This window comes from Ascidiella aspersa, chromosome 1 (genome assembly GCF_963924565.1).
Source record: "Ascidiella aspersa chromosome 1, kaAscAspe10.2, whole genome shotgun sequence".
In the NCBI taxonomy this organism is placed as follows: Eukaryota; Metazoa; Chordata; class Ascidiacea; order Phlebobranchia; family Ascidiidae; genus Ascidiella; species Ascidiella aspersa.
The window spans coordinates 31015646-31041959 of NC_139447.1; the positions used below are offsets into that span (position 1 = coordinate 31015646).

The following is a 26314-nucleotide window of genomic DNA, read 5'->3' on the forward strand; positions in this document are numbered from 1 at the left end:
CTCGGGACTCGAAAAAATCGCACACTTTACCAGAGTCGAAGTCGGGACTCGGGATTCGGACTCGGATTTATTTTTTGGCTGGAGTCGGACTTGAAAGTCGGACTGTTTTTTTAACCGACTTCGCAACCCTGAATCTTTGGTAAATTATGCTTAACTCCAACGACTGAAGGATAGTTTTTGCGTAAATAGCATAAACAAAATGTGCTTGGCCAACTATACAACAACGAATGAACAAACGTATCGCACGTAATGAAAAGTTATACGCATTTAATATTGAGTTGAACGATCGATTCGGGTTCCAGTTTCGGTGAAAATGATATTTCTCTGACTATTTGATTGAAAAATATTTGCAAACCGGGCGTGCTCAGTAATGCGTGAACATTTAAATTCTCCAAGTCAATCTTTAGGGGAAACCCCATATACACCTGTCCTACTCCTAGTCCCCTACATCACTGCTGAAATCAGGAGTCTATAATAGATATAAAACAGTGTCAATCCTCGTGTCCCCTAGCATTGTGCTTAACTGTTTTTACTTGTTTTCCTTCTTCACTTTACGAGTAAATGCAATCACTTTCTGAAAATTAACAGTTCAGTCGTTTGAATTGAAATTTATTTAGTTAGACGTACAGAAAAGCTTGTTCTTGGTTTATATTTGCCCTGTTTTGCACTGAGCCAAGCGAATGTTAGTATATTCGTTGAGATACCTTCTTAATTTTTGTTTAATAATGCATTACAGTTGCTTGACAAATACACTGTACATAACCTCGCTGAATATAAATTGGCCTTAAATTGACCTTGATTTGGCGCTTTTTCACTATTGTACGTAAAAATTGATAAAAAAAAAATTTCCTCAAATGCCGTATACCACAACACATATTGTTTGGGTTAGGTTGCGGGTTAGCGTTTGGTTGAGGGTGGGTCAAGTTATTATTAATAATAAACATAATATTATTTGACCCACCCTCACCCAAATGCTAACCCTAACCCAAACAACATGAGTTGTGGTATGCGGTATTATTATTATTTTTTTTTGCATAACTTTTCTCGTACAATAGTGAAAGAGCGCCATTGATTTACCCTGCAGAGTACTTAATGTGGTTACAATGGAATGTTTCTTTTGCAACTTAACACCCATTAAGCAAATCCCAAAATCTTTGCCACTGTCATTACATGTTAGTTGTTCGCCTAACAGTAGGAATAAAAATGATCCAATTTTCTACTTTAAACATCCCTACTGACGAGTCAAAAAACATGTCAGAAAAATATGTTAGAAAACTTTACAAAAAGGTTAACAGTCATAATAAAAAAACAAATTTAAGTCAAATGACAAATTAAAAAAAAAAGTGACACCAATGATACTGTCTATAAGTATCATTGGTGACACTTTCTTTTGGCAACATCTAGCTAGAGAGTTGTGCCCTTGGCCCCTTAATGACCGCTCCATGGCCTGCTGTGGGCACTAGTTGGTAAACCCTGATATATAATTACAGCCTTTGATTAAAGTGATATCACATTGCCGTAGATGAAATTCTGAATATTTGAGTATGATTTTAGATGTAGGAGTTTTGGACCAGCGCCTCTGGATAACAGATAGGTGCTAGTCTAGAATCATACCACAACGAACATTATTTGTGTTAGGGTGAGGGTTAGTGTTTGAGTTGTGGTGGGTCAAGTATTATAATATTTATTTTATAATAATGCCTAACCCACCGAAACCCCAACACTAACCAGCACCCCAACCCAAATAATATGCGTTATGGTAGGATTGTAGACCAGTTCCAAACATTCTTGTTCTCATTGTGTCTCAGACAGGTAGTGAGCAATGTTGGCCGTTTAATTTTGGTAACTTGTATTTTTCGAAAAAAGAAACAATCTGATATTATAGCATACCTACTAAAAAAAGCTAAAATACGGGAAAAGTTCAGATTTGCTAATTTGTGGTTTTCTTGGATGACATATTTTTGATAAATTAATTCGTTTTGTTAAACAACTATAAATCTAATAAAATCCTCCTGGACATAAATTTTTATAACTTTGCTTTGGATACTAAGCCTAAATTTAGGGTTTTGCGTAGACATATAGAAATAATCTGCCAGAAATTATTTGCTGACTAGCTTTTGGTCATTGTGTCTCAGTTTTACAATCACAATGAAGGATCTGCAGTACTTGCAAATGCGCCTGAATGGTTGCAAGGAGACACAGAATTGCCAGTATGTGACAGGAAAGTATGTTGGATGTTGCAACACTCTGGTAGAGGGCTTTATGGCCGTTACTGGTTCTGTCTTCAGGATAATATCTTCACATCAACGTGGAACTTCTAAACGACTGAGACAGGGTCCACCCAGCAAAAGAAGTAAGTGTTGTTAGATCCTGTCACCATTCTATTCATCGCAAATTATGCTATCCTGGGATAACCCTTAATGAACAAAGTCTAGAAAATGTAAACAATATAGATTTTATGCTTTGTTCACCTAAAACAGTATATAGCTGTTTATTGCATATTTTATTGTTATTTTAGCACTCCGATTTGTTCACTCAAATAGCATTGTCCCAATTCCTTTTACTGGCCACTTGTTTGAAATTCTCGGCACTGAGACATGGAATTGCACTTGTAGCAAGCTTGAGGTATTTTATTTATTTTGCAGCAATATCGCAATATTATTATAAAGTGTATGAATTACATGCTATTAACTTTTTTCTTGTGTTGCTTTTTAAAATGTAATTATTTCTAGAACAATGTGGAGCCTGGCAAAAAAGGATGTGCTGCAGCGATACATGTATGTATATTTACCTTGCTTAATCTATCATAATTGTGCAGTAAATTTATAAAATAAATCTTGCTTTGTACAGCATCTAAAGATTTGATGTAAATGTATAAAAAAGGTTTGTAACATTTTTAAACAAAAAATAAAAATATTTCTAGATCAGGTCTGTTAAACTTTACACCCATACAACATTCGGCGGTCAATCGGGAAAACTTCCCACCAAAAAAGAACAAGAAATGGCAAAGTTTGATCTCTTGCAAAGAATTGGGAATAAGTTGGATGTGCCACACACAAGTAGGTAAAATAAGTTTTGAAGGTAACACACACACCATAAACTTATGATTGTATTGATATGGTCGATAAAAATATGTCTGATATATTCTATTAATACCTTTTCGATTTCATTCAAGAACAATATATTAACTAAAACTTCTATACTTAATTTCAACTTGTGCCTTTTTACAGTCCTTGACACTTAACCGTTTAGTAAGCATGCTAAATTCATAGTTTTGTTTCATGCATTACTGTAAATTATGTGTTTCTCCCTTTGTGCACAGTTGTTTATTATTGCCGATTTCCTCTGCTATCGTCCCATCCTCTTCATTGCCAAATGGCTCACAACGGTAAAATATCTCGGCTGGATCCCAGGATAGCTACAAAAATAAAGGAACTCGCTTTGCAAGGTACAGTTATTTATTATTTATTCACTGTTTTCATATATTGTTGTGAACTTCTTTTATTGTTTTCAGGAGTATATGATCTTGATAGCGTGAGATGTATGATTTCGGATTATGTTTACCAAACACTGTTTGCCCACGCTGAAAATCAAGAGTTACCCAGCCCAGAAAACTCAAGATATTTTCCAACGAAAAGGGTATGCTTCCTCTCATTTTTATATTATAAACATATGAAATAATTATTAAGTAAACAGGTGATTGAACTTCCCTTCCTCTAAGGCCCCTGGCAATTAGCCAAAATGGACCTCTGCTTTTTATTAAGATATAATTAAAACTTTAATAATATCATTTAACTTTATTATTTAAGACTATTCAAAATCATATTGCTGCGGCTGTTGGTCCGAAAAGAAAGCTATCTGGGTACATTGATCCTCGAAAGAAAATTAATCAACGAGTTGACAGTGCTATTAAAGAAGAAGTGCTAAGAATTGACAGAAAGGCTTCCAAGGAGAGGTAACAGTGTGATTCAATGTTTTTTAAAGCTGTATCGATGGTGGAAAATGATTGTCTAAATTATAAAGCAATTTGTCTAAATTTAAAAGCATGAAAGATTGTCTAAATTAACAAGTTGTTGAGAAAATATATACCGTTTTAGCCATAAAGCACTATCTTTCTTTTTTGTGGTGGAAACTAACTTGTGCATCTCATACAAACTTTGTTGAATAAATTAATTGGATTTACACAAATCGCTTGTTTGTTGGTAGATTATACAATATACAACACTCTTGTTGGCACTAACAAATTTATGTTAGCTCATTATGCTACATTCAAATATATTTCCAATTTCATATATTTAAAATCGGTTTACAAAAGTAGTTTACCAATAGTGTTAACATTTCAAATCTGATTAAATGTTAACCATGAGTTATATTTTTACATTGTTAGTAAATTTATTATAGCTTGATAAATGTTTTGTCTCAAAAACATAATTACTTTTGTTGCAACTGTGCTAATTTACTGCATTTTTTCTTTCGGTCAAAATTATTAAAAAAAAACGAATTCTGTTTTTTTTTTTTTTGAAGGGATTCTGTGAATGATGTTGGCATGGTGGCGTTGCATTTGGGTAAGTAAGGTTTCCTAAACTAGTGTTTTTATATGCGATTTTAAACACACACTTTATTACAGACAAACTCAACAAGTAACAATTGCATTTTGTCTTTCGCAGTTTTTGTTAACACCAAGGTGCGATTTATTTTAGCCACACAACTTTCCAAGAATATTACCAGTTCTCAGCCACACTCCATTAAATAAATCTGTTTAAATAAGCTTTAAATAAGGAAGAGTCCGTGTAGAAAGCCTGTATTACATCAGAAAATTATTCAAAGCCACATCGGCGATTAACATTAAGCTCACAACAAACAAGACTCGGTATTTCATGCCCCGTGCACTGGGTTAACGCCCATCCGAATTGTGCAGTACATTTCAAACCTGTTTTTATGCCTCAAAATCATCCTTTTCAACAGAAAACGCCATACGTTTGTTTATTTCGAAGGTGCTGGCTACCACTCTCCAGATAGATGGCCCGGCTACAAAAAGTTATGTGAAGCAGCTCTTAGCAAAGCTGTGGCTTGTATAAAGCAGGGCGGTACCGCTGGGGAGGCCGTCACCATTGCTGTGAAAATATTAGAGGTAAATTTTGGAAAGTTAACCGTAAAAATATTTTCTCGAAAAATGTATAAGCTTCTGAGTTTGTATGTTAGCTTTATTCAAATAATATTGCCTTATTTAGGTGGTTTTTAATTGAATTGAATTGAATTAATGATTGTGGACGTTGAGCGTGCAATGCACTGAAATAAAATTCACGCTTTGACACAATTTCTGCATGATGGGCAATCTGAAAGACATTTAATTAGTAGAGATGTCACATAACTAGCCGGACCGTAGTCACAAAAACATACGTTCACGATAATGTTACGTAATAACGATCAGAAAATCCGGACTAGGTTTCCGAAATATTCGCGGTAGCTAAAATAGACTTCGTACCCGGGAAGTTGGTCAACTGTAATATTGCATAGCGTTTAACGTTTTTTTATATAGACTTTATATTGTATGCAAGTTTTTCTGAAGCACCATTCGCCTAATTTTTTTACAATGCGGGTTAGTACCGTTGCCGACTGGCCGATAATATCGTTTTGGGCAGATATGGGGTTTGTATCACGTTTAAATTTGACATTTGACTATTGGTATTAAATGCCCCCAAAAATGCATTTTTGTAAAAAATAGGTTTAGAAATACAATTGGAGATGGTAACGTGTCGTATTTAGGCCGAAACAAAAAGGTATCTGACTGAACTCAACTTTCGCCCTAGATAATGGCGATTGGTATGAAATGCCTAAATTTTTTTGATGTGGGCTTTGTAACTTTTAATTTTTCGCCTGTCATGCGCAGGACAGCGAACTCACCAACGCCGGCTTTGGTTCCAACTTGACCGAGAGCGGTCAGATCGAATGTGACGCAAGTGTTATGGACACATCCGTTGCACAACGTGGTAACATACTATGTATAACTGGTTTCTTTTAAGGCTATTGCCTAAATCATTTGGCCTAAAGGAGACTGCGGTTCAAGCAATTGAAGGATAAAATGATTTATCACGACCTTGGTCAACCGGGACCGTCGCTCTACCAACTGAGCTACATAGGTTTAACTAAACAACATCATAGCACCGTTGTCTGCTGCATTCTGTCAATACAACTTCATTTAATTGTTGGGATCATTAGCCCGTTTAAGAAAAAGAGCCATATTGGAATATACATATTAGGATCTAACCTTGCTGACGTACTACCGACTAACGCTTCATTTTAACTACGATCCTGATAAAGCTAACTTTGTCAGTAATCGCCTTTCCGTGGGTATATTGTTGAAAAAGTATGCCGTTATCGTTTGAAATTTCTACTTAAGCAGGGCTAGGTCAACGAATATGCGGTGTGCAGTTTATGGCTCAGTTCTATATCTATTGCAATAGCGGTATTTATTACGTTACAGGTGGCAGTGTGACGTACGGCGCTGTGTCCTGCGTGTCACGTGTCAAGAACCCGGTTGAGGCAGCCCACGAGATCGCCAAGCAGCAAGCGATTAACCGCAAGCTGGCGCTAGGGAGGATTCCGCCATGGTAGGTTTGCCATTCGCTGGTATATTTACTGTTTTTTTCTATCTCATTAAAAATTGCAATTGCTGCAATGTGTCTCCCTGGTTCAATGTAATCCTGCTTTAAATCGAAATCCTTGCTTTTTGTAAGGCCTTTACATTCTTACTAATTTTTCCTCATACTATACCAATACTTAATTTCCTTTTGCCGTGAGTAGCTCTATTTTTTGAAGCCGTACCTCACGGGTGTGACCTGAAATACGGTTTGGCAGGTTGCTGAGAAAAAAAGGCCTGACTTACTAACTTGTCAGACATTCCCGACCTCTTTTGATCAAGGAAAGAGGCTAACGTTTGATCCTGATTACTCCTACTTTTATCACGTTTCTTTACAAAACAATAAGCACGTTTTTTACAACTTGTGATACTTTTAACGACAAAACCTTTTTTGTCAGCAATGCAGATTGAAATATTCATCACGCCTTTTCAGAATATTTTCCTGTTAATTACGTTTTTAAACATTTTAAATTTTTTGACTAGATGATATAGAAAATAAGTTCTTTGTCTATAAACCTTGCTCTATTTTCTAAAGTCATTAATTGTCGCTTTAATAGAGGCGTAAAAAAATTGTTTTTATTAACTTCGAAAATACTATTAAAAAAACAGTGTTAGCCTGCACATCAAAACCTTTTTTAGAAACGCCGAAAATATACAAAAAATAACTTGCTTAATCTTAACCCGCAGCTCTTTATCCGGAGTCGGTGCAGAGAACTGGGCCCTCGCTCACCATTTGCAGATGTGTGACAAGCATCAGCTTATTTCAGGTTTGATGCGAAAAAATTGTAATATTATTCTATGTACTTACCTCTGTAGCACGAACCGTTTCGACCCTACGTGGCAGCAAGACGCGTGCAATATGGGAAACATTTTTTGGCTCGGTTTGTCGGTTACGTATTTATTGTTTAAAATCGCACTGTATACTGTAGGGCGTATATATAACTTCGTTAGTTACAAGCTGTCCTCTATCGCAAGTTCCTATAAAAGGGGAAAAACATGATAAATGTAAACAGATGTGAATAAAGGGCACCCTTGACCGAAAAAAACGTTTTCATGCGCCTTGTAAACTCATGATTAAGTAATTCCGGGTATCTTGGTATTTGTAAACACAAAGTTTTACAGTGAAAGATCGCACAAACACATTCTTTTGACATTAATTTCTTTAGAATCTGCGCACAAGACTTGGCAAAAGTACAGCAGGCGGTTGGCCAAGCAGCTTTTCCAAAACGCCAAGTCAATCAACGGAAACAACACTCAACTTCCCAATCGCGTAAACGAAATTATTATAACAATAATGCTACCCGTATCAGTAAATCTTTCAGACCTCCTTTTTTATGTCAAAAATGCGTTTTATTGCCCTTCTAACATTCGTTTGGTCTCGTTCTTGGTCAAACCTTTTATAAGTCGTTTTTAAGGGTTATATTTGCTGTTGTTGCAGAGCAACGATGACGTGCTCGAATTGAACAATACGAGGTAAGCGGTGAAATTTCGATGACAACGTTTTTACGCTTTAAGGTTCAAGCAGAGGCAACTTATGACAGTTGAATATTAATAAGGGATTTTCATTGTAACTCGAAGATACTGCACCAGTTAAAAATTGAGTGAGAGTTATAAAAATAGTTATAAAATACCTAAAACTTTATAAATCTGCACTAGTTTAATTGAATTCCTATTCTTGTAACCGATGGTATACGCTAAATTGGTCGTTTTACTTACACTAACGTTTAGTCGTTTTTTTCAATTAAAAATGCAATAAATACTATGCCATAAATCCAGAATTTAACAAAAGTGGTTTTGTGTTCAAGTCAGTTGTCCTGCTTACGACTTATCGTATTAGCAATGTCACTGTAACGTACTGACTTGGGCATTACACAGAATGGACACTGTCGGCGCTGTTGCTCTCGACCTCCGTGGCAAGGTTGCCTCTGCTGCCTCCAGCGGTGGACTACTCATGAAGTTGCCAGGAAGAGTTGGGCAGGTGAGTTGATGAGAAACCCTTCGTTCATCTGCGAACTAAGACGCTTCTTATGATCTTATTCCTTGAATAATTCAAGGCTTTTTGTTCTCGCGACCCCTTTTTAGTTTTCGATAATTTGCGCGACCCCCCAATTATAGTGCATGATACATAAACCAGAGTAAAAAAAACACCTTTCGAAATTGGCAATATTCAAATTGTGAAAAAAATCTAAACGTATTGTATCAAAATTTGGCTAAAATGTCTGAATTTAAGTATGCAAAACCAGCTAAAGATACTGTTTAAGCTTCCATTAATTTTTATTAGACCGTGTTTGACCGAAGCTACGCTTGATTCATTAATTGTAAAGTGTAATGGCGGTACTTTTAGTTAATATTGATTATTTCTAATAAAGTTTTTCGTTATTAAATACTACACGGTTACCCTCCCCAAAAAAACCTTGCGGCCCCCTTAAGGGTTGCGACCCCCAGGTGGGGAACCACTGCTTTAATTGGTCCGATTATTGTGATTTACCGTTGCAGAAAACCCTGATACGTCAAATCGTTTTTTATTGTCTTATTATTTTTTACAGGCGGCCATGTTTGCTTGCGGATGTTGGGCGCAACTAGGTAGTGACGTCACACCCACCGTAGCAGTGACGTCAAGCGGTGAGCATTGTTATTGAAATACCTTGATGACGCACTTCTTATTTTGCACATTTACTATGTTCCCATGCTCTGTTATTTAATTAAAAAAAAAACACACACATACAAAAAAATGTTCTCCTTGGACAAAACTATAGTTTCATTCACGTTAAAAACGAGGTGGATAACGTAACCAGCACAACTGCCAGTATGTAGTCTCCCTAATGATCGATTTTTAGTATGCTTAGCCAGACAAGGGGTGTATTTAAATTTGTTTTATAGGTTGCGGAGAACAACTTATTTACACGACCATCGCGAAGAAATGTGCAGAAAACTTACAAAAAGCCGAAGAACCGTACAAGGCCGTACAAGATACACTGCTGGTAGACTTTCTAGGTTGGTCCTGAACGTTTTAAACGCAAAGCGGTTACCGACAAAGAACGTTTAGAATACTAATAAAAATAGGTCGTATTGTTAGCGTATATTAAGACGAACTGTAACCTGTAACGTTGTAAAAAAGATTCGACATGTCAGCACGAACAATTGTCGTTTTGACCGCCGTATTTTTAAGACGCTTACAAGAAAAACAGTTATTAACATGGACACATGGTGATTAAAGTTGCAGTAAGACAAAGGGGAAAATACCGAATGCCTATGTACGGATTATAACATCTGTGAACCGTAAAGGGTTGATTTTGGAAATAAAAATAGATTTAGATATTTTTCATATGATACCTACCGCCGTACGTCCTTCTCGCAATTTTTATATTAATTCTGAGTCAGGGTCGTAAAAATCTTCCTAAATTAAATACAATGTATACTATTTTTTTCAAAGCGTTGCGTCATTATTCCCTTGCATATCGATCTAACGCAGGGGCCACTAAACTTTTTTCCTAAAGGGCCGGATTACTGTAACGATTAAAAACCGCGGACCGAATTTAAAGTTTTGTTTCGAACTTATTTGACTTAAATTTAAAAAAATAAAAATAAGCTTTACGCTTTACGAAATCCGTTTAGTCCAAAACTATCAAAATTTAGCTCAGATTTGCACCTGATAAACTTTTCCGTTAATAAACTATTAATGACCGCATTTTAGGATTGCTAAGAAAATATGCCGCTGGTCGGATAAATTAAACCAGTGGCTCCCAACCTTTTATGGCTTGCGGCACCCCTTAAAAATAGTATATAGGTTGTGGCACCCTTACAAGATTTTTCCGTGGGTAATTTACTAAAATATCAGAAAAATGGAACTGGGACAACGCACATCAACTCTACACAAGATATAGGAAGTTATAATTGGATTTTTGCACTCTAATCTTAAACCAAAAGTTGTAAGAGCTTAGAAAAAAATCAAATTTAAAAAAATTCTCAAATATTCTCGGCACCCTTAAGCATTAGAAACGCGGCACCCCGGTTGAGAACCACTAAATTAAACTGTCGGGCCGTAGTTTGGTGATCCCAGATCTAACACATAGTTTGCTTCTGCAGAGTCCCCCTTTCTACACACAGAAGCCGACCGACAGGCTGGTTTGCTCACTCTGCACCTTTGCCAGCAACAAGACGGACAGACCACGAGTAAGTAGTATCACCACAAAATTAATATGCAGCTTTTACAAATAAGGGATTTACAAAATTTTGCCGAAAAGTAAAACAATTTGTGCAGTACAAATACGATAGATTCCACCAATGGCCTCTTTAGATTTAAAAATGTTCATTGCAGAATTCACTTTTGATAAATTGTTGAGTGACTTGCATACTATTTAGGCTTTAAATAATTAATTACTTACTAAACATATACATTGACGAGAAAATGTTAAACCTAAAATAACGCTTTCTTTAAAAGTACTGCGACATATTTGTGGACTTCCCAATTTAAAAGTACCTAAATTCCTGGTATGTTATTTGAACATAAATATGGCCATGTCATTACTCGTGGTAAATAACAATTGTCACTCGGTAGTGTGCTTTACTCGTCTTCCGTATAACCGTTCAACGCACCAAATGCAAGTTATCTTATCTTCCTCACAGCGGAGGTCGTTTGGGGTCACACGACCAGCAGCATGCTGATTGGTCACATGTCGACACGTGACACACAACCAGAGGTCAGTGACCCGTACACAGTAAAAATACAACTATAAATTACTATATTTAACAGTATTTTAAATTCGAGGTGGCATTCGTTGCAAGTCACTCCTAATGGAAATAAAATGGTTGTGGCTTTGTGTTTACATTTCTTCCGTAGTACATACAAACTTATTTTACTCTTTACAGGTGCTTGTTTCTCGTCTGCCCGACGGCGCTGTTCCTGGCAAATCGGTCAGCATCAGTGGAACCTGGTTAAAGGTAGGAACTTGCATGGATTTTCAGCCACGCGGTTGTAACGTATTTTTGCGTTTAACCAAGCGCGATTTTTAGGCGTATTGCCTCGCAGTTTAGTGAAATGATTTTAACGTAGTTTATTTTTATGTATACTTAAGTTCGATTTCAACCAAAGCTGTACCGGTTGCATTTATCGTTTTGTGCCATTCTCGTTGATTGATCTTTGAGTTGTTTATACGAATGCCTCTTTCAGGTGTAACTCAAAAATGTTTTTTCCAGGTTTCTGCCGAATGTGAAACGGCTGACACCCAAGAACCAGACACCGATCCTCCTGGTAAGTGTTATTTTCGTTGATTTGTTTAAAATCGTCTACTGGGTCGCCAAATCTAAAGTTTTTTATTGTCTTTGACTTGATTCAGGTATTGTTGAAACGTCTTTGAAAAAAAATGGTTTTCCAAAAGTCAATTAAATAGTTGTTAACTTAATTTTATGCCCATTTAAGTTATGTGTTTGAAAAGTGCCGTAGAAAAAACGTTTTTCACCTATTTTCAATTGGTTGACCATTGCATTGTTTTTTACTGTTTTGTTTTCGAATTATATTTAAAAAGCATCGAGCGATCCAATTTTCGTCCTTTAAAACTTTGGAAAAAAATTAATTAGAACGTAATTTTCATAAAATTGTGTGATAGATATAGTTGGACATATAAAAAGCCATTTGGTAACACTTCAAACTTTACTTTTTTGCTTGACTTTATTTGACTTGAATTTGTTGTGTATCATGTTGAAATGATTGAGTTTGACATAGAAAACATAACACAAAGCCAATGTTAATCAGGAAAAGATATGTGACCATGGCATGTAAAAAAATCGAAATAATTATATTTTAAGCGTTCACGAGTGGCCTATACTTTAGTGTTGGTTTTGTTATCACTATTGTGTTGAAGCTTAAAGTATCATTTCAAATGATACTCCAACACTAAAAGGACTCCCAACACCCAAATAACTAGTAAAAATTAAAGCTTCCTTAACCAACCCCACGCGTTTAGTTTGAATACATGACTATTAACTCCGCTTTCAGCAGGCAAGCGTCGTCGCTTGCTATCGGGCGGTCAACTGGACGGATCCAATGACCCACACCAGTCAAGTACCAGCAGTGACTCGCATCAGAACCACGAAAAAGCTGACTCCGACTCTGGTGAGAGCCGGCCTATGGACAGCTCTTCGGGGGCTAAAGCGAACCCGATCGGACAGTCACCTCTGCCACGTGGCGACTATGACCTTGTGCCGACCTTGGAAGGATCCATGTCGGTAATGTGGATGAGCGAGGACGCCGAGGGGCTGAAAGCGGATGACTGCGGCGTCGTTGTAGCGAAAGAATTCGAACGCAAGGTTGGTTATTGCTTTATTTATTGAAATTATGTTTTGAGAATTTAGCAATAAAAATATTGACCTAAAGCGGTTTTAATTTTTCTTGTTATTTTAGAAGGATGAAAATTTTGAAAAAGTGATCCACTCTCGGTGGACTGAAAGGCTTGCCAAAAACCCGAGGTATTTTTGTCGGGTTACCGATTTCACCTTTAACATGAACTAAACCAAGTAATTGCTACAAATATGCCCTATAATGTTAAAAGGCAAGTCTAAACACCGAAAGGTAATAAATAAAGTGGTTTAAAATACTTTTATGCCGCTCTCAATTTAATAACAAAATTTATAAATTTTATTTCAGGTTTTTTAACGGTTCAAAGTTTCGTCTCCATTCTTTGGCCACCTCCACCCGTTTAAACAACAAAAAGTTGACCTTCAACGTTGGTTTAACCTGTTTTAGGTTCGTATAGATTACGTTTTTTCTGTCAATTATTAAACTTAAGTCGTTGGCCGCATTCTGGCCTACTTTGTATTACGTATCATCCATTTGATTGGGCAAATTTTAATTGTTTTGGAAATTAATAAAACAGTCAACAAAAAAACGTTTGATTGTAAATCCACCAATACATTTGTAAGCTCCACCGCTATGATATATTTTGTGTATTTTATTTACTGAATCTGAAATGTGAATTTAAGGTTTCCTATTATTGCGTTGACATCACTAACGTATTAATGTATTTATATTTTGCAGAGATTACATGGAAACAAATTGGTCAAAAGATATCGAACAACTTCGTGAAATCGGAGGGAACAAGTGCCAAAATCCACAGGTAAAATATTTAGTGCTTTTTTACCAAGTTAGACCGTTTAAGATTCTATTATTTTTTTACTTAATGTAGCTTTCAACTAAATTATTTTACAAGTTTTTATCCTTTAAAAATAACTTCAATTTTAAATGTACAGCTATACCTTATTCTATATACGTAAGTATAAACTCTTAACGGTAAAAACATCGGGTAAAAACAACGCAAAATCTGACTTCGGTCATATTTACCGATTTCGTCAAGTCGCAAGTCCGGCTTTGAGTCTACAGTTTGTATTCCACTCACTTAGGTAACTCACATTTGTTAGATATACAACTCATCCACCCCCAAATACGTGGTTTACCCATGCTATTTCACCAACACTATATACAGTGCACGTCGGACTTGGGACTCGCGTAGTCTTATGTAGGCCCCAGCAAAGTCCAGAGTCCGTCTGCGCAGTCCTGCCGAAAACGTATTGTCTCAATTAAACCTCTGTTTAAATAAATGATTACTAATATTGTTTGCAGGCGTTCCTTTCCGACCCGCTCGCAATCGCCGGCGTGGTGATGACGTCAGACCAGGAAGTGATCGTGCAGCGGCGCAACCACTGGGTGGCGGAGGGCGCCGGAGAGCTGGACGTGCCCGGGGGTCATCCGGAACCAGGCGTTAGTAAAACGAACCGTTGTGTAGTTAACGAATGGTCAGATTGGTCATTTAACTTTCTTTTTATAAATTGTGGCCCTATTGGTGTAGGGATGGAAAATATTTGTCTGTTACAGATCCAGGATAATTTGGACAAAAAACGGGGCCATCCGACAGTGATGGAGACATTTATGTGATAAAATAGGCAAAATTAATAGTAAAAAATTGAAAATGTGCAAACTGCAAAGTGTAAAGTTTTTAGGTTTTTATTTTTTTTTATCAGACAAAATTGCCTCAGCGTTAAGATCGATTGGTTATTTAACTGTTTATAAAATTCCCCCTAGGGTCAAAGTGCTACGTTAAATTTTCCGACTAAAGAAAATCATCTTGAAAAAGCTTACCTATAGTAGCATGAATTTACATTAAGCAAAGCAAACGCATTCGACTCATGAAACTCTCCTATATTTGTTGTTGTGAGTTTCGTTTTTTTACCCTTTTTAGTTTTATATTCGTTACACAATATTAATTTAAAAACAGTTTGAAAAAACTGTTTCTAGGAGGTTATTAGTGACGTCACCACGTGCAGTCTGGAGGCGTTGAGCTTACGTCACGATGACGTCATTGCTGAAATATTCTCCTCGTCGCTGAAGGAAGTTCGTGACGAGGTAAAGAGTGACGTATTTTTGAAATGTGTTTGTCAACATTATTCACATAAGAACAAACTAGATAAATAAACCGTTACATACAGAACGTTCTAGAAAGTTCGTTATTTTCAAAAGTAAACAGTTATTTTCTAAAAAAAAGTTTTCGTCTTTGTGCAGACAATCTGATTTCAATTTCGTACAGGTAAACATCCCAATGAAACACTTGCAGTCGCCTCGTCTGATGGGAGTAGTTCGGGTTAAGAACAGCGGTGGTAGGCCAGTGGCTTACTTCAAAATCAGGTAAAGCATGGACCTTTGGCTACAGCTCCCTTACTTTAGTCATTCGTAAGTTTTTCGCACGCGAACAACTATAGATCTTATAAGCGGGTTTACACAAATACTTCACTTACGGTCGAGTTCATTTATAAATGCGCCCTAGTGTCGTTGTGAAAAATGGCTGTACAGTTTTGCTTATCCCGTAAACAGAGCGCTAAACGGATCAGCCTATTTCAAAACCGAGTTTGGCTGGCTTACATAAATAGCCAAATAGTGAACTATTCCCCACAATTGAATTACTTTATACCACCCAGCATTTGGGGGTTTATGGCACCCTTCATGATATAAAAATAGTTCGCGGTACCCTTACTAACATTTTTGTTCAAGTGGTTTACTTTAATATCGCAATAAACTAACTTGAAGCAGTACACTCCAACTCCGTACAAGAAAACATTCTTTTTTTGTTGTATTCTAGTCGTACAAAGAACATAAATATAAAAGCTTACCAAAAAAGCACAAAATTAGAAGTCTATAGGAATGTTAAGTATATCTCGGCACCCTTGGCCGTTACAAACGGCACTCACCTCAATTATAAACCACTGCTCTATACGTTCGTGTCAATGATCCGGCCAGTCGGAAGTCTTACAGATAAACCTAACGGGACTTGAAACCGAAATTGCAAGTTCAAATCACACTGTTTAGTTCGCATAAAAAAACACTTTTATACGCCAACTAACTTTCTATTCCGCTAAGGCAGCTGGTAATTGCTTAAGGTGAGAAAATTTATAACAAATAAGCGAAATAGCTCATTTGATAGTTTTTAGGTTTACAACCGAAAGAAATCTATAAATAGCGTCCAATCGTTCAGTGTAGTCCTCTTAAACAGTTTTACACTGACAGATGTGACCTCTCATCTGCACAAGTGCTGGAGCTCTACAACCAAGGTGGCAACGAGACGGACGAATCCACGCAACTTCTCTTCATTCCAGACCAGGTGACGTTTCCTAGTCCTCAAAATTCAATGAAAACGCCAGCATATATATATAATTGTATATGGCCGTTCAGGAAAATTCTCAGCCGCATTTTAGCCTGTTAAAATGCGACAAAATCGCTCGGCATTTTGTTTGAATTGCACTTCTTTATTCTTACCTAAACAGAAAGTTGCTATACCGTGCGATAAAAGCTTAACTTGTGCCACGGCGTTGCAATAAACCCTGGGCCATGGCTACTCAACTATGTTTAGCAAAGGTCTAGTTACAAAAGTTTAAAATTTTAGGTCCGTTATAAATAGCTCTCATGAAATTGTACATGAGAGTTATAAAAAAATGTAATACGGTATGATTTGCATATGTCCTTCGCTTCAACTGAGAATTCTGTAATGTCCGTTACTTTCAAGAAAGGGGTCTCAGTTAAACAGCAGCAAGGAAAAACTCTGATCAAATCGCTTTGCTATGTAATACTGAGACAGATAAGGGCCGGATTCAACACTGAAAAGAACCGCATTCGGACCACGGTTCGCCAGTTGAGTAGCCCTGCCCTAGGCGTTTCGACTTGGGACATCTTAGGAGCTTTCCTTAGGATTACAAAGATATCGACCATAAGAAACCTTAAGATTTTTTGTGCCACAGGAAGCGGTATGCCTCGAACGGCTTCGTCCGGATATCTGGAGCCAGTTGTGCAGCAACGGGAAGCTGGCATTTGCTCTCTACTCCATATTACATCGACTGAAAACCGAACCACATTCCGCGTCCAGCTAGCTAAGGATAACCATTGTATGGAGTTCTCTTGAGAGTTTTTTAGAGTGTTATTTATTTGCGATGTTTGCGTTGGGTTTTCCAAAGCCGCCTCATATTTTTTTGCCAACCACGTTTGTTTTGCTTACCTTTTGCTGCTTTCGTATTCAACTAGTATGTTAGGTGCTGCTTTGTATTGTGGAACGTTATTACTGTTTTTTTGGTAAGTTTTTCGGGTTTTCGAATCCCTTTCAAAACAACAATTGCAGTGACTTCAGGTTTTTGTGTCAGCCTTTTCCTTTCGCCCAGTCGTCACCTTGGGCGTCGACGAAGTTGCATTCCGCAGTCGACAACCTGGATTAACTTTGTATTTGGCTCGCAATTCGAAGTGTTTCGTCTTCATACGCTATAACTGCGATTAAATTTAACGCAGTGGTTCTCAACTTTTTTTCAAGGTTGTCCAGATACTGCGCCAGTAGCGTTAAGGTCTTCTGTGGAGTTAAGGAAAATTCACACAAGTGTGATATATAATTGCGGCTGCCCAAGTTCTATTTTCTCTCTGCAACTGTGAGTGTGAGATTTTATTTTATTAAGAAGAACAAGTAAATTTTAGCAGTTGGATTATTTTGTCACTATGTTGTACACAGCTGCAGTAAATAGTGAACTGATGGTTCGTAATTAAAAAAAGGTTTACAACCACTTTAAAGGACTCTTACTATTCATGCAGTAAACTATTTCTCTACTGAGACATTACAACCTCGCTAAACCTATCTATTACTGCTTTCTCTGTTATAATACAATTTTACGCTATATTTCTCCAAGTTACTCGAGGAGTTCAATATTCTACTGAGATGAAATCAAGTATTTCAAACTTATTTCCGCTATACGGCAGTATGGAGACTTTTGTGGTCTGGTCACTCTCAAGAATCCTAAAATACTTAAGAAAACAACTAAATTTTGGGTACACTATGCACGGATCTGTAATGATAATAAATTGCAAAGCCAAAAATGTCGTGTAAATCGACAGCATCTGATTAAGACGTTTCGATACGAATTTGCATTATCTTCAGTCAATGTGCTCCTACTTTCGAAACTCAGACTGATAACAATTGCGTCCCATCTCTTATAAGTGATGCTTGAATTACAAGCTCGTATCGAAACGTCTTAATCAAGATTCTGTCGATTTACTCGACCTTTTGGCTTTGCAATTTATTATTAAACTAAATTTATTCTTAAAAAACTTTCGCTCTTAACCGATATCAAACGTTTTTCTTACGATGTGCGCAGGCCTATATTTAATTTAGCCTACAGAGAAGCCAATATTTCAGGGTATAACTGTAGGGAGCTGAACGTATACTACGCAACAAATCTAAAGGCAGCTCCGCAATAGTGATATTTTTAGGACCGTTAGTAGCCACTTGCGACTAGACGAAATGCCTGGTTTAAGCGTGCGCTTTACCATATAAACAACCACCCCAAATTAGTAAAACCTACGTTAGCCAACGAGGCTTAAAATGTTCTTACACTGACGTAGTATAAAATTGATGATATCAATAAAATACAAATGGCGGCATATCATATCGAGAATAAAGTACTAGTGATAACTAACTTTGATATTATAATTTATTTAAAGCAAGGGTCAGCCGGCTACTGCCCGTCGGTTTAATTCGTCCGGACCGCGGCATATTTCCGAAATGATTCCAAATTATTATATACATAGGCCTACTTAATGTTTGATTCAAAACTGAGCCAAATCTTGATGAATTTTTAACTAAACGGAAACAGAAAAAAAGCCGACTATATCTTGATAATTAATCTTTCTTAGTAGCCTATTTACTGCGTTTTATGAAAAAAAAATAGCTCAATTAAGAAAATTTGACATCCGGTCTGCAATAGTTAATCTTTACAGTTATCCGCCCGCAATCGCCAGTCCTTATAGTTATTTGGCCCTCAATAAAAACTTTGGTGACCTCTGATATAAATATTAACGATTAGTTCTATTACTAAAAGTTCAACTGGAAAGAACGTAACTAAACTATAGGTTTTGCGGCCCCCTTTGCATAGAGTCTTAATATTTTGTGATTCACCTGCTCACGTTTTGGAGAATGTTTCAATGGAGGTCCCTTAAGTCAAATTGAAAACCAACCATTTGAGTTTAACTGGAAATATATAATGATAATATTATCTTCACATGTCCTACCATAGACACGAATTCATTCGAATTAAGGAACTGACGATGCCAGTATAGGCGAAATTTATATTCCTTTAAAAAAATGTCTGATCCTGATTTTACTCTGGTTTTTAAACTTTGAGTTTTATTGTTTGTATACGCGTCAGCGGAACAGTGATCGACGAGCAGAAACCTGCTGTCAATGGTTTGGGATTCCATAAAGATACGCCCTTCTATATATTTTTTTTGCAAAGTATGATTATAGCAGTGATGCTACGGCCTGGACCGTACGTTTCAGACAAAGCGAAATCGTACGGCACTATAAAGATTAGTAGAAACATGTAAAAATGCCGTGTACGCAAGGATAAGTAGGCCTACGAGACCTAAGTAAACGTTATTTTGTACACACTAACCTTGGTACATGCCAGAACGTATACGTGGGAATGCGCAGCCACCGAACAAGCCTATATAGCCTAATCCGTTTTCCATTTTGTCAAATCGATCGTCGAATTCGGAATGACCGGCCTAAACCGACTCACTCGCAGTTAGCGCCGCTCCGGGTCCGTAATCATTTCCCCCGCAAATGCATTTGATTGGGCATTACAGGAATTAACTCCTATCAATTGCCTCCGGGGAGCCTAGCGATGTATCGACCCTGGATATAGGTTATAGGCCACTCCGCCGCTGGGAATTGAAATCGGTATACCGAACAATGTCGGCTATTATTTTTAAGCACATTGCTTGGCTATCGTTAGGAATCGATGGCTGGTTTAAGCTTTCCGGGCTGTTAGTGCACGGTCAAGACTGAAGTACCTTAAGTGCTTGGTCTATACTCGACATTCGACAACTGCTTATCGTGTAACGCAACATAAACAATACTGGGTAAATTAAAAGCAAATAACATTAACTCGATGGTTATCAATTAGCTTTGTCGTTTTTCATAAAAGGTCGAGTAGTATTGCGTTTGGTAAGAAATTCAAACACAACAATTTTGTGTTCAATTCGAATAATACGAAAACAAAAGTTAATCTTTGATGAAAATAACATATCTCTATAGTCTACCATATTACATAATAAATAGTGTAAATTGCCGTTAGTGCATAACAATTTTATCATCTGGATACAGAAACAAATTTAAAAAAGTAGATTTGATAAAATGCTGGACAAATAAATCGCACTGTACTCGTATTTACAACCGACTCTGACTGCTAAGAGCCCTTTACTATTTCTATCCTGAAACACAGAACGACGTGACTTTGGTGGTAAAGGTTCTACTTCTAAAACTCATTAGTGGCATTTACACATGGTTTTCCGCAGTCTTATTTTCACGTAATATTATTATTAACTATTCGGTTGTAATTGCAATTCGTATGGGTAGAAGCCCTGTTAGTTTTTTTGTGTTTTTGACAAACAAACGTTGGAGCGATTGATTTATTTTCGTAAAAAACACCGTGACAAATTGACAATGGTATATTAGCAATACCATAAGATAAGCGACGACGGTCAGTGCAAATAGGAAAAAAGAGTAAGAAACAATATCTACAGTCGCGGTACAAAGTTTTCATTTGAAGCAATGACAATCCATTGACGCTTCCCGAAAATATACTTAAAAATATATATACCAAGCTGTTTTAAAATATACCAAGCTATTTTAACAAACACGGCTGTGTTGGTATATGAGAGATTTAGATTAAAGTTTAATGGTACAATATGTGTTTATTGTACGCCTATTTAGGTAAAACAACAAAGTAAATTAATGTTGTAGGGTGTAGGCCAATCGTTTGAAACCTGTAGAAAAGTGTATCCTATCTCTTTCGAAAAATATGCTTAAATAGCAACAAAGTGAAAAACACAAATTGAAGATCTGTCAATTAGCTGCGCATATCTTCGTCTGCGCATCCTCCATTACGTCACGTTTGTACAACGATTCGTCTCCGCTGGGGGGGCTCGTGCTGCTTGCGGGGGAGACCGACGGGGAAAGGTCTTCAATGACTTCCTTGTTATCGTTCAAAAACTTGTGCGAGCCTTTGTCTTTGGCTTCTTCAAGTGACGTCATACGCGGCATTGTGAGGTAATAAGGTGGTTGGAATGCGCTCCTGTGATTGGCCGCCGCCTGCGAAAGCTGATTTTCGCCGCCCGTGAACCGGTAACTGGAAAAGTTAAGGGGAAAGGCCGGAAACTTGCTGGTCGGCCACAGCACCCCGGCCGCCGGTGACGCTTCAGGGTAGTGACGTAACAGGTCGTGAGGATATGACGTAGGCGGTGACGACGACTTGCGCTGGGGACTCAAATTGTCGTTGTCGAGCCGACTGAGAAATTAAGAGAAACATATTAAACTATATATATCTAAGATTTAATTAGGTGGTTAAAGATGTGTTGATTTCCCTTCGTTAAATCGCCGGACTATTTCCATAGATTTTAAATTGTTTTTCTAAGGTGGGGGGAGTCAGTTCATCAGAGAAAATATATTTTTACTTTCATCGTCAACAATTTACTTTTTAAACTTCTCATGCAGCTGCATGCTTAACTGCTGGCAAGCTTTTCATTAAAAATATAAAATCAGAAAAAAGGTTGCTATTAACTATCCATTTTTATCGCAAGATTTCAAGTTCTGTTTTTTTTTTCTATTGAAACCACCAGCACAACAACAACAAGCTCGACTGCACCTTAACACTTCTTACCTGTTTTTGGCGGCAGCCGCTCTGTCCCTCTGCCTTCTGTTCTTGAACCAGTTACCCACTTGGGTCGGGGTAAGTCCCGTGGCGTGGGCCAGCTCACGTTTCTTGGTGGGGTTCGGGTAGGGGTCCTGCAGGTACCACTCCCGCAGCAAGCTTCGTGTGCGCTCCTGAATCAAAGAAACCAGTTAATAAACGCAAATACCCTACGATCGGTCCAGCTTCGGTTTTGCGAGTTTTTGATTCGTAAATCTTGGAAACCATATAGGCTTAAAACAAATTGAACTTCATAAAAAAAGTCTAGGAAACTATAAGAACTGGTTAATAATCGACATTTTAGCCCCCCCCCATTAAAGATGTAACTTATTAATAAAATCAACCAAGTTCTCACATGTACAGAAAGCTGAACAGCAGTTTTTCGATTTTGAATGTGTTATTATAGTAGGGCGAATATTTTTTGATGTAAAAAATAGGAAATTTGGCCTGAAAAATTAAAATTTTGACAAATTTTAACCTAAATATAATTTATTTTAACAAAATTTTGACCTGTTAGAAATTCATTGATTTAAATAAGCTAGGCGACATTAATCACGCGTTTTTTATACCGTATATTGCTCTAATAAATATATAATACGGTTAAAATGACTTTGAACACAAATCAAAACTAATTTTTTTTGTAAAAATTGAACGATAAATTTCAAAACAACTGAACGACGAATTTCAAAAAGCTGACTATATATTTTTTTTAATTTCGAACACGATTTATGTGCATTTTTATTTGATTTTGACTTTACAAATTTTTAACAAATTTTGACTTTACAAATTTTTAACAAATTTTGACCTAACGTGTAAATTTTGACAAGATTTTGACTTTTTTTGACAAGTCAAAAAATATTCGCCCTAATTAGAGTTACTTTGTTATTGTAATACGTTATTATCCGCTTTTGTCACACGAATTTTTATGCAAATAAGTATATTATTTTGGTTTCACTCTACTTATATTTTGAAAATATTTCGCAGCCCCTTTATTACAGAAATTAGTGCCTCCAGGAAAAAATGTCGTAAAAAAATTTGCAAATTACCTTGAAGCAGTGCGTCTTCTGTTCGCCGTCCCAGATAGTCCTCGGAAGAGGAAACTTCTTACGGATTCGGTATTTGTCGACCGGACCCAGCGGTCTTCCTCGCAACTTTTCCGCCTCTTGGTAATGAGCTTCCAGCCACATCGCCTTCAAAATAAATTTTATTACTTATTTACTCTCATTGAAATTTTGGACGAAAATCTGTATTGTCTATTAAAAATAACAGTACGCGTTTAGCGATCGTCGCTCAATTCCTTGATGGTTAAATCGAAAAATGGAATAATTGCCTTTAACGAGTATGAAACGTCGACTTTTTCACAAGGTGCTTTTTTCGTGAACATTTGTTTTTTTTAAATCGATTGTATGTGTCATAAAAATATGATTTTATTCAAGATATTTGTTTTTATCTTATTCGATTTTAAGTCAAAACGAAAAATGTCGATAGGGCTCACACGCAAAAAATCGAATTACCGACGAGCTTATATCTGGATAATTAGCGACAAACATGCGACACGCCATCATTACGGCTCACAACGCAAATATAAAAGTGGAAGGCCGCTGTCTACTATTTTCAGCTGCTTTGCATCTGCCTATAAAGCGATTTACTGTCAGTCGCAATATTCCTATAAGGTATAATGAAAAGGAGTAACTGGAATATATTAAAATGCAGGTTGGCATTGATTTCGCAATCGATATGTCGCTTTTTCGAGATACCCTGTTCATATAATAAAAAAAGCCCCTGTGCAAACGTAATTTGCATAACAAAAGGTTAACGACGTCGCAATGTAGGCTGTTGGAATCCTGACCTTATACGTATGCGATTAATTTTAGTTTACCAAGCGAAATATTTATCACCCATTAAACAAAAATGGCCAAAAATTTTCATGTCAAGCATATTTCAATATACGACATGCGCAATTGTTGTATAAGGGCATACTCTACGTCTACGACGTTATTTGCCAACATGATTGTAAACTATACTCTTCGCAACCATTATTTTTCACCAAATCACTACATAAACTTATAGAGGAACAAGCTAATCGTACTCGTTTCACGAATATCTAAACTTACACGCGAAAACAAAATAAAGAACAAAAATAGAAACAAAAACGGGCTCTATTGTACAACGCCATATATCCTCTTTATTTAATGTCTAACTTGGTTTGGTTCTTACATGCAAAGCCACAACGACAACAGGCCTAATTTTAAACTTGGCTCGTTATTATGTTGAATGAATCTAAAAAGTAATTTAAAGTCGAAGCTACCATACTATAAAACGAAGCACGTCATTTTGTTAGTCAACAGGTCTAATTTTAAACCTTATTTTAAAGCGGCGACATACCTGCAGTTTGCTGTGCGAGTTCTTCTCGGTGAAGCGGTGGTTCTCCAAAATGGCGTACAGGTCTCGGTACTGGCCCTGGTGGTAAGCGACGATAGCTCGCGCTCGCAGTACCGACTCGTTGCTGTTGAGCACCTCGAGGACCCCGGGGGCGGCCGGCAGGGACCAGAGGAACCGGGCCAGACGTTCCACGTCGCCGCTCTCCTGCAGGCTCTCGCAAACCGTCGCTATCTGCCCGGGGTTAAAGGTCAAGGCCGGGAGCATTCCGGGCGGCGAGTGCTGAGGTAAAGCTTGTTGCTGCTGTTGTTGTTGTTGCTGCTGCTGAAGGAAGTTGTGGTTCAGAAGGCTGCGAAGGGCCGCGGCCGCTGCAAGGATGTCGGGCCTCGCGCCGGCGGCGCCTAGAAAACTGAAGGCGCCGCGGGCTTCCGGCGTCGAAGGCGTCGAAGGCGCCCGGCCGGACATGACGTTCGGCGAGTCCGGCGACAAAAGTGCTTGCGATGTCACTGCTGCTGATGGTGATTGCCTCTCGGACAAGTCGTTCCTGCTCAAAAGCATTTTCCCGCTTCGTTGTAGAGAACTTTTCTCCTTGCTCGTGTGCGTATATTTTCAGACGCTGTCTATAGAGGCTCGGTGCACTAAACTTCGCGCTTTCTCTGCCGCAGTCGGGAATATGCGAGAGTGACGAAGATCGAGTCGCGCCCGCTCAGATATGAGCCGCCGCGCCGCCGCTGGATCCATCGCCCCTTTTTTTCCGCGCGCCATGGCATCACACACAGAGCCGCCGGGCTAGTGGAGAGTCGGTCGATGTACACTCTCTCTATAGCTCTCTATGTATTTGAGGTAATCCCGAACATACGCGGACGGCTTCGCTATGCACGGCGGCGGCACTCGGCTTCCAGGGTAGGCGCGCAACAGCGGCGCTAACGGGCGCGGGTCTAATTATCCGCGCTTTAATCCGCGCACATCAAACGCGACACTCCCTCGCCGACATCGAGCGAACGCCGGATTTTCTGCGGCGATCCGGTGCCTCAAGTGCCGCGCGCTTAGCAGCCCGTGCTTGGTCTTCAAGCGTTTCTCGAGGGGGATCGCTGACAAATATTGACACAAGGTGCGGGCTCGGATTTTTCGATGATCCCGTTTTGATATCAATCCGCCATTGATTTTGCCCTTGATGCCTTCTGGAGGGTACGCCCCCTTAATGACTTCGACACACAAATATAGCGGCGCAGACTGATTGCTTGTAAACGCACCCGGTTGAAGTGACATTAATGCGAAAGTGCTTAGCCGATTCATTTAAATTAAAAGCGCGCTCGGCCATTTTATTTCAATAAAAGACATTTTTTATTTAAATTAAAATATTGGTTAACGATCATGTTTTAATTTAGCGTCGCTTACTTTTTACTACATGCAAATTAAAGTACGGTTTAAAATTCAAACCGATGCACGTATTTGTAAAACAATTTGTTTTTTATTCCGAGTGGAACAACTCAAATGTAAAGTACTAATACCTTATTATTTCAAGTAAAATGCGTTTGACTAATCGAAAACTGTAATTCTGTAGTTTTATTGTCATACTTGTATCTAGTTATTTTGTTGCATGACACCTTTGTGCAAGGAAATTTTAATTAGGCAGAGTAAAACCATAATTATCTATACAGAGGAAAATGCACGACACATATTTGATCTTATAATTCTTTGTGGTGCAGTTTTAGTAAGATTAGGCCCATAAGGATAAATTCACAAATTGACTTTTAGTTAAGGAAGTATATATGGCCGTCGTTATCGCATAACGCATACCGGTAATAGCAGTGCTTACCGCGATCAATTTCGCCCGGCATCCGGGCCATATTGCATCGGCACAAATTGCTTCACGACCGATATGGCAGATTAATCAACGCGCCGGCCATTAAGATCGCCAGTCGTGTATAAGAAACAATACGGCAGGAGTTATGCGTATCCGCATCAAAGATTCGATTGCAGCAAATGCAGGCTCTGCATTGATTTCTTAGCGCATATCCCGGACGCAAA

General features: G+C 37.9%; 2 protein-coding genes across 2 annotated transcripts; one reads left to right on the forward strand and one right to left on the reverse strand.

The window, feature by feature from the left end:
* The first annotated feature begins 2155 nt into the window (after window positions 1-2155).
* LOC146169750 (uncharacterized) lies at window positions 2156-17466 on the forward strand. Its single transcript, XM_083387180.1, has 29 exons — window positions 2156-2353; window positions 2519-2625; window positions 2733-2777; window positions 2924-3059; window positions 3323-3448; window positions 3515-3639; window positions 3810-3955; window positions 4525-4565; window positions 4995-5131; window positions 5891-5990; window positions 6485-6611; window positions 7328-7407; window positions 7807-7925; window positions 8493-8618; window positions 9187-9262; window positions 9521-9634; window positions 10727-10813; window positions 11267-11340; window positions 11510-11581; window positions 11837-11891; window positions 12639-12946; window positions 13041-13105; window positions 13284-13382; window positions 13674-13752; window positions 14256-14393; window positions 14928-15035; window positions 15217-15314; window positions 16191-16284; window positions 16919-17466. The coding sequence occupies exons 1-29, from the start codon at window positions 2173-2175 to the stop codon at window positions 17045-17047; spliced, it is 3192 nt and encodes a 1063-aa protein (XP_083243306.1). The 5' UTR covers window positions 2156-2172; the 3' UTR covers window positions 17048-17466.
* A 3594-nt stretch (window positions 17467-21060) lies between these two features.
* Window positions 21061-24676, reverse strand: LOC146169751 (homeobox protein SIX6-like). Its single transcript, XM_083388896.1, has 4 exons — window positions 24290-24676; window positions 22951-23094; window positions 21875-22038; window positions 21061-21502 (listed from the first exon to the last, which is right to left on the reverse strand). The coding sequence occupies exons 1-4, from the start codon at window positions 24548-24550 to the stop codon at window positions 21061-21063; spliced, it is 1011 nt and encodes a 336-aa protein (XP_083245022.1). The 5' UTR covers window positions 24551-24676.
* Window positions 24677-26314: the final 1638 nt, after the last annotated feature.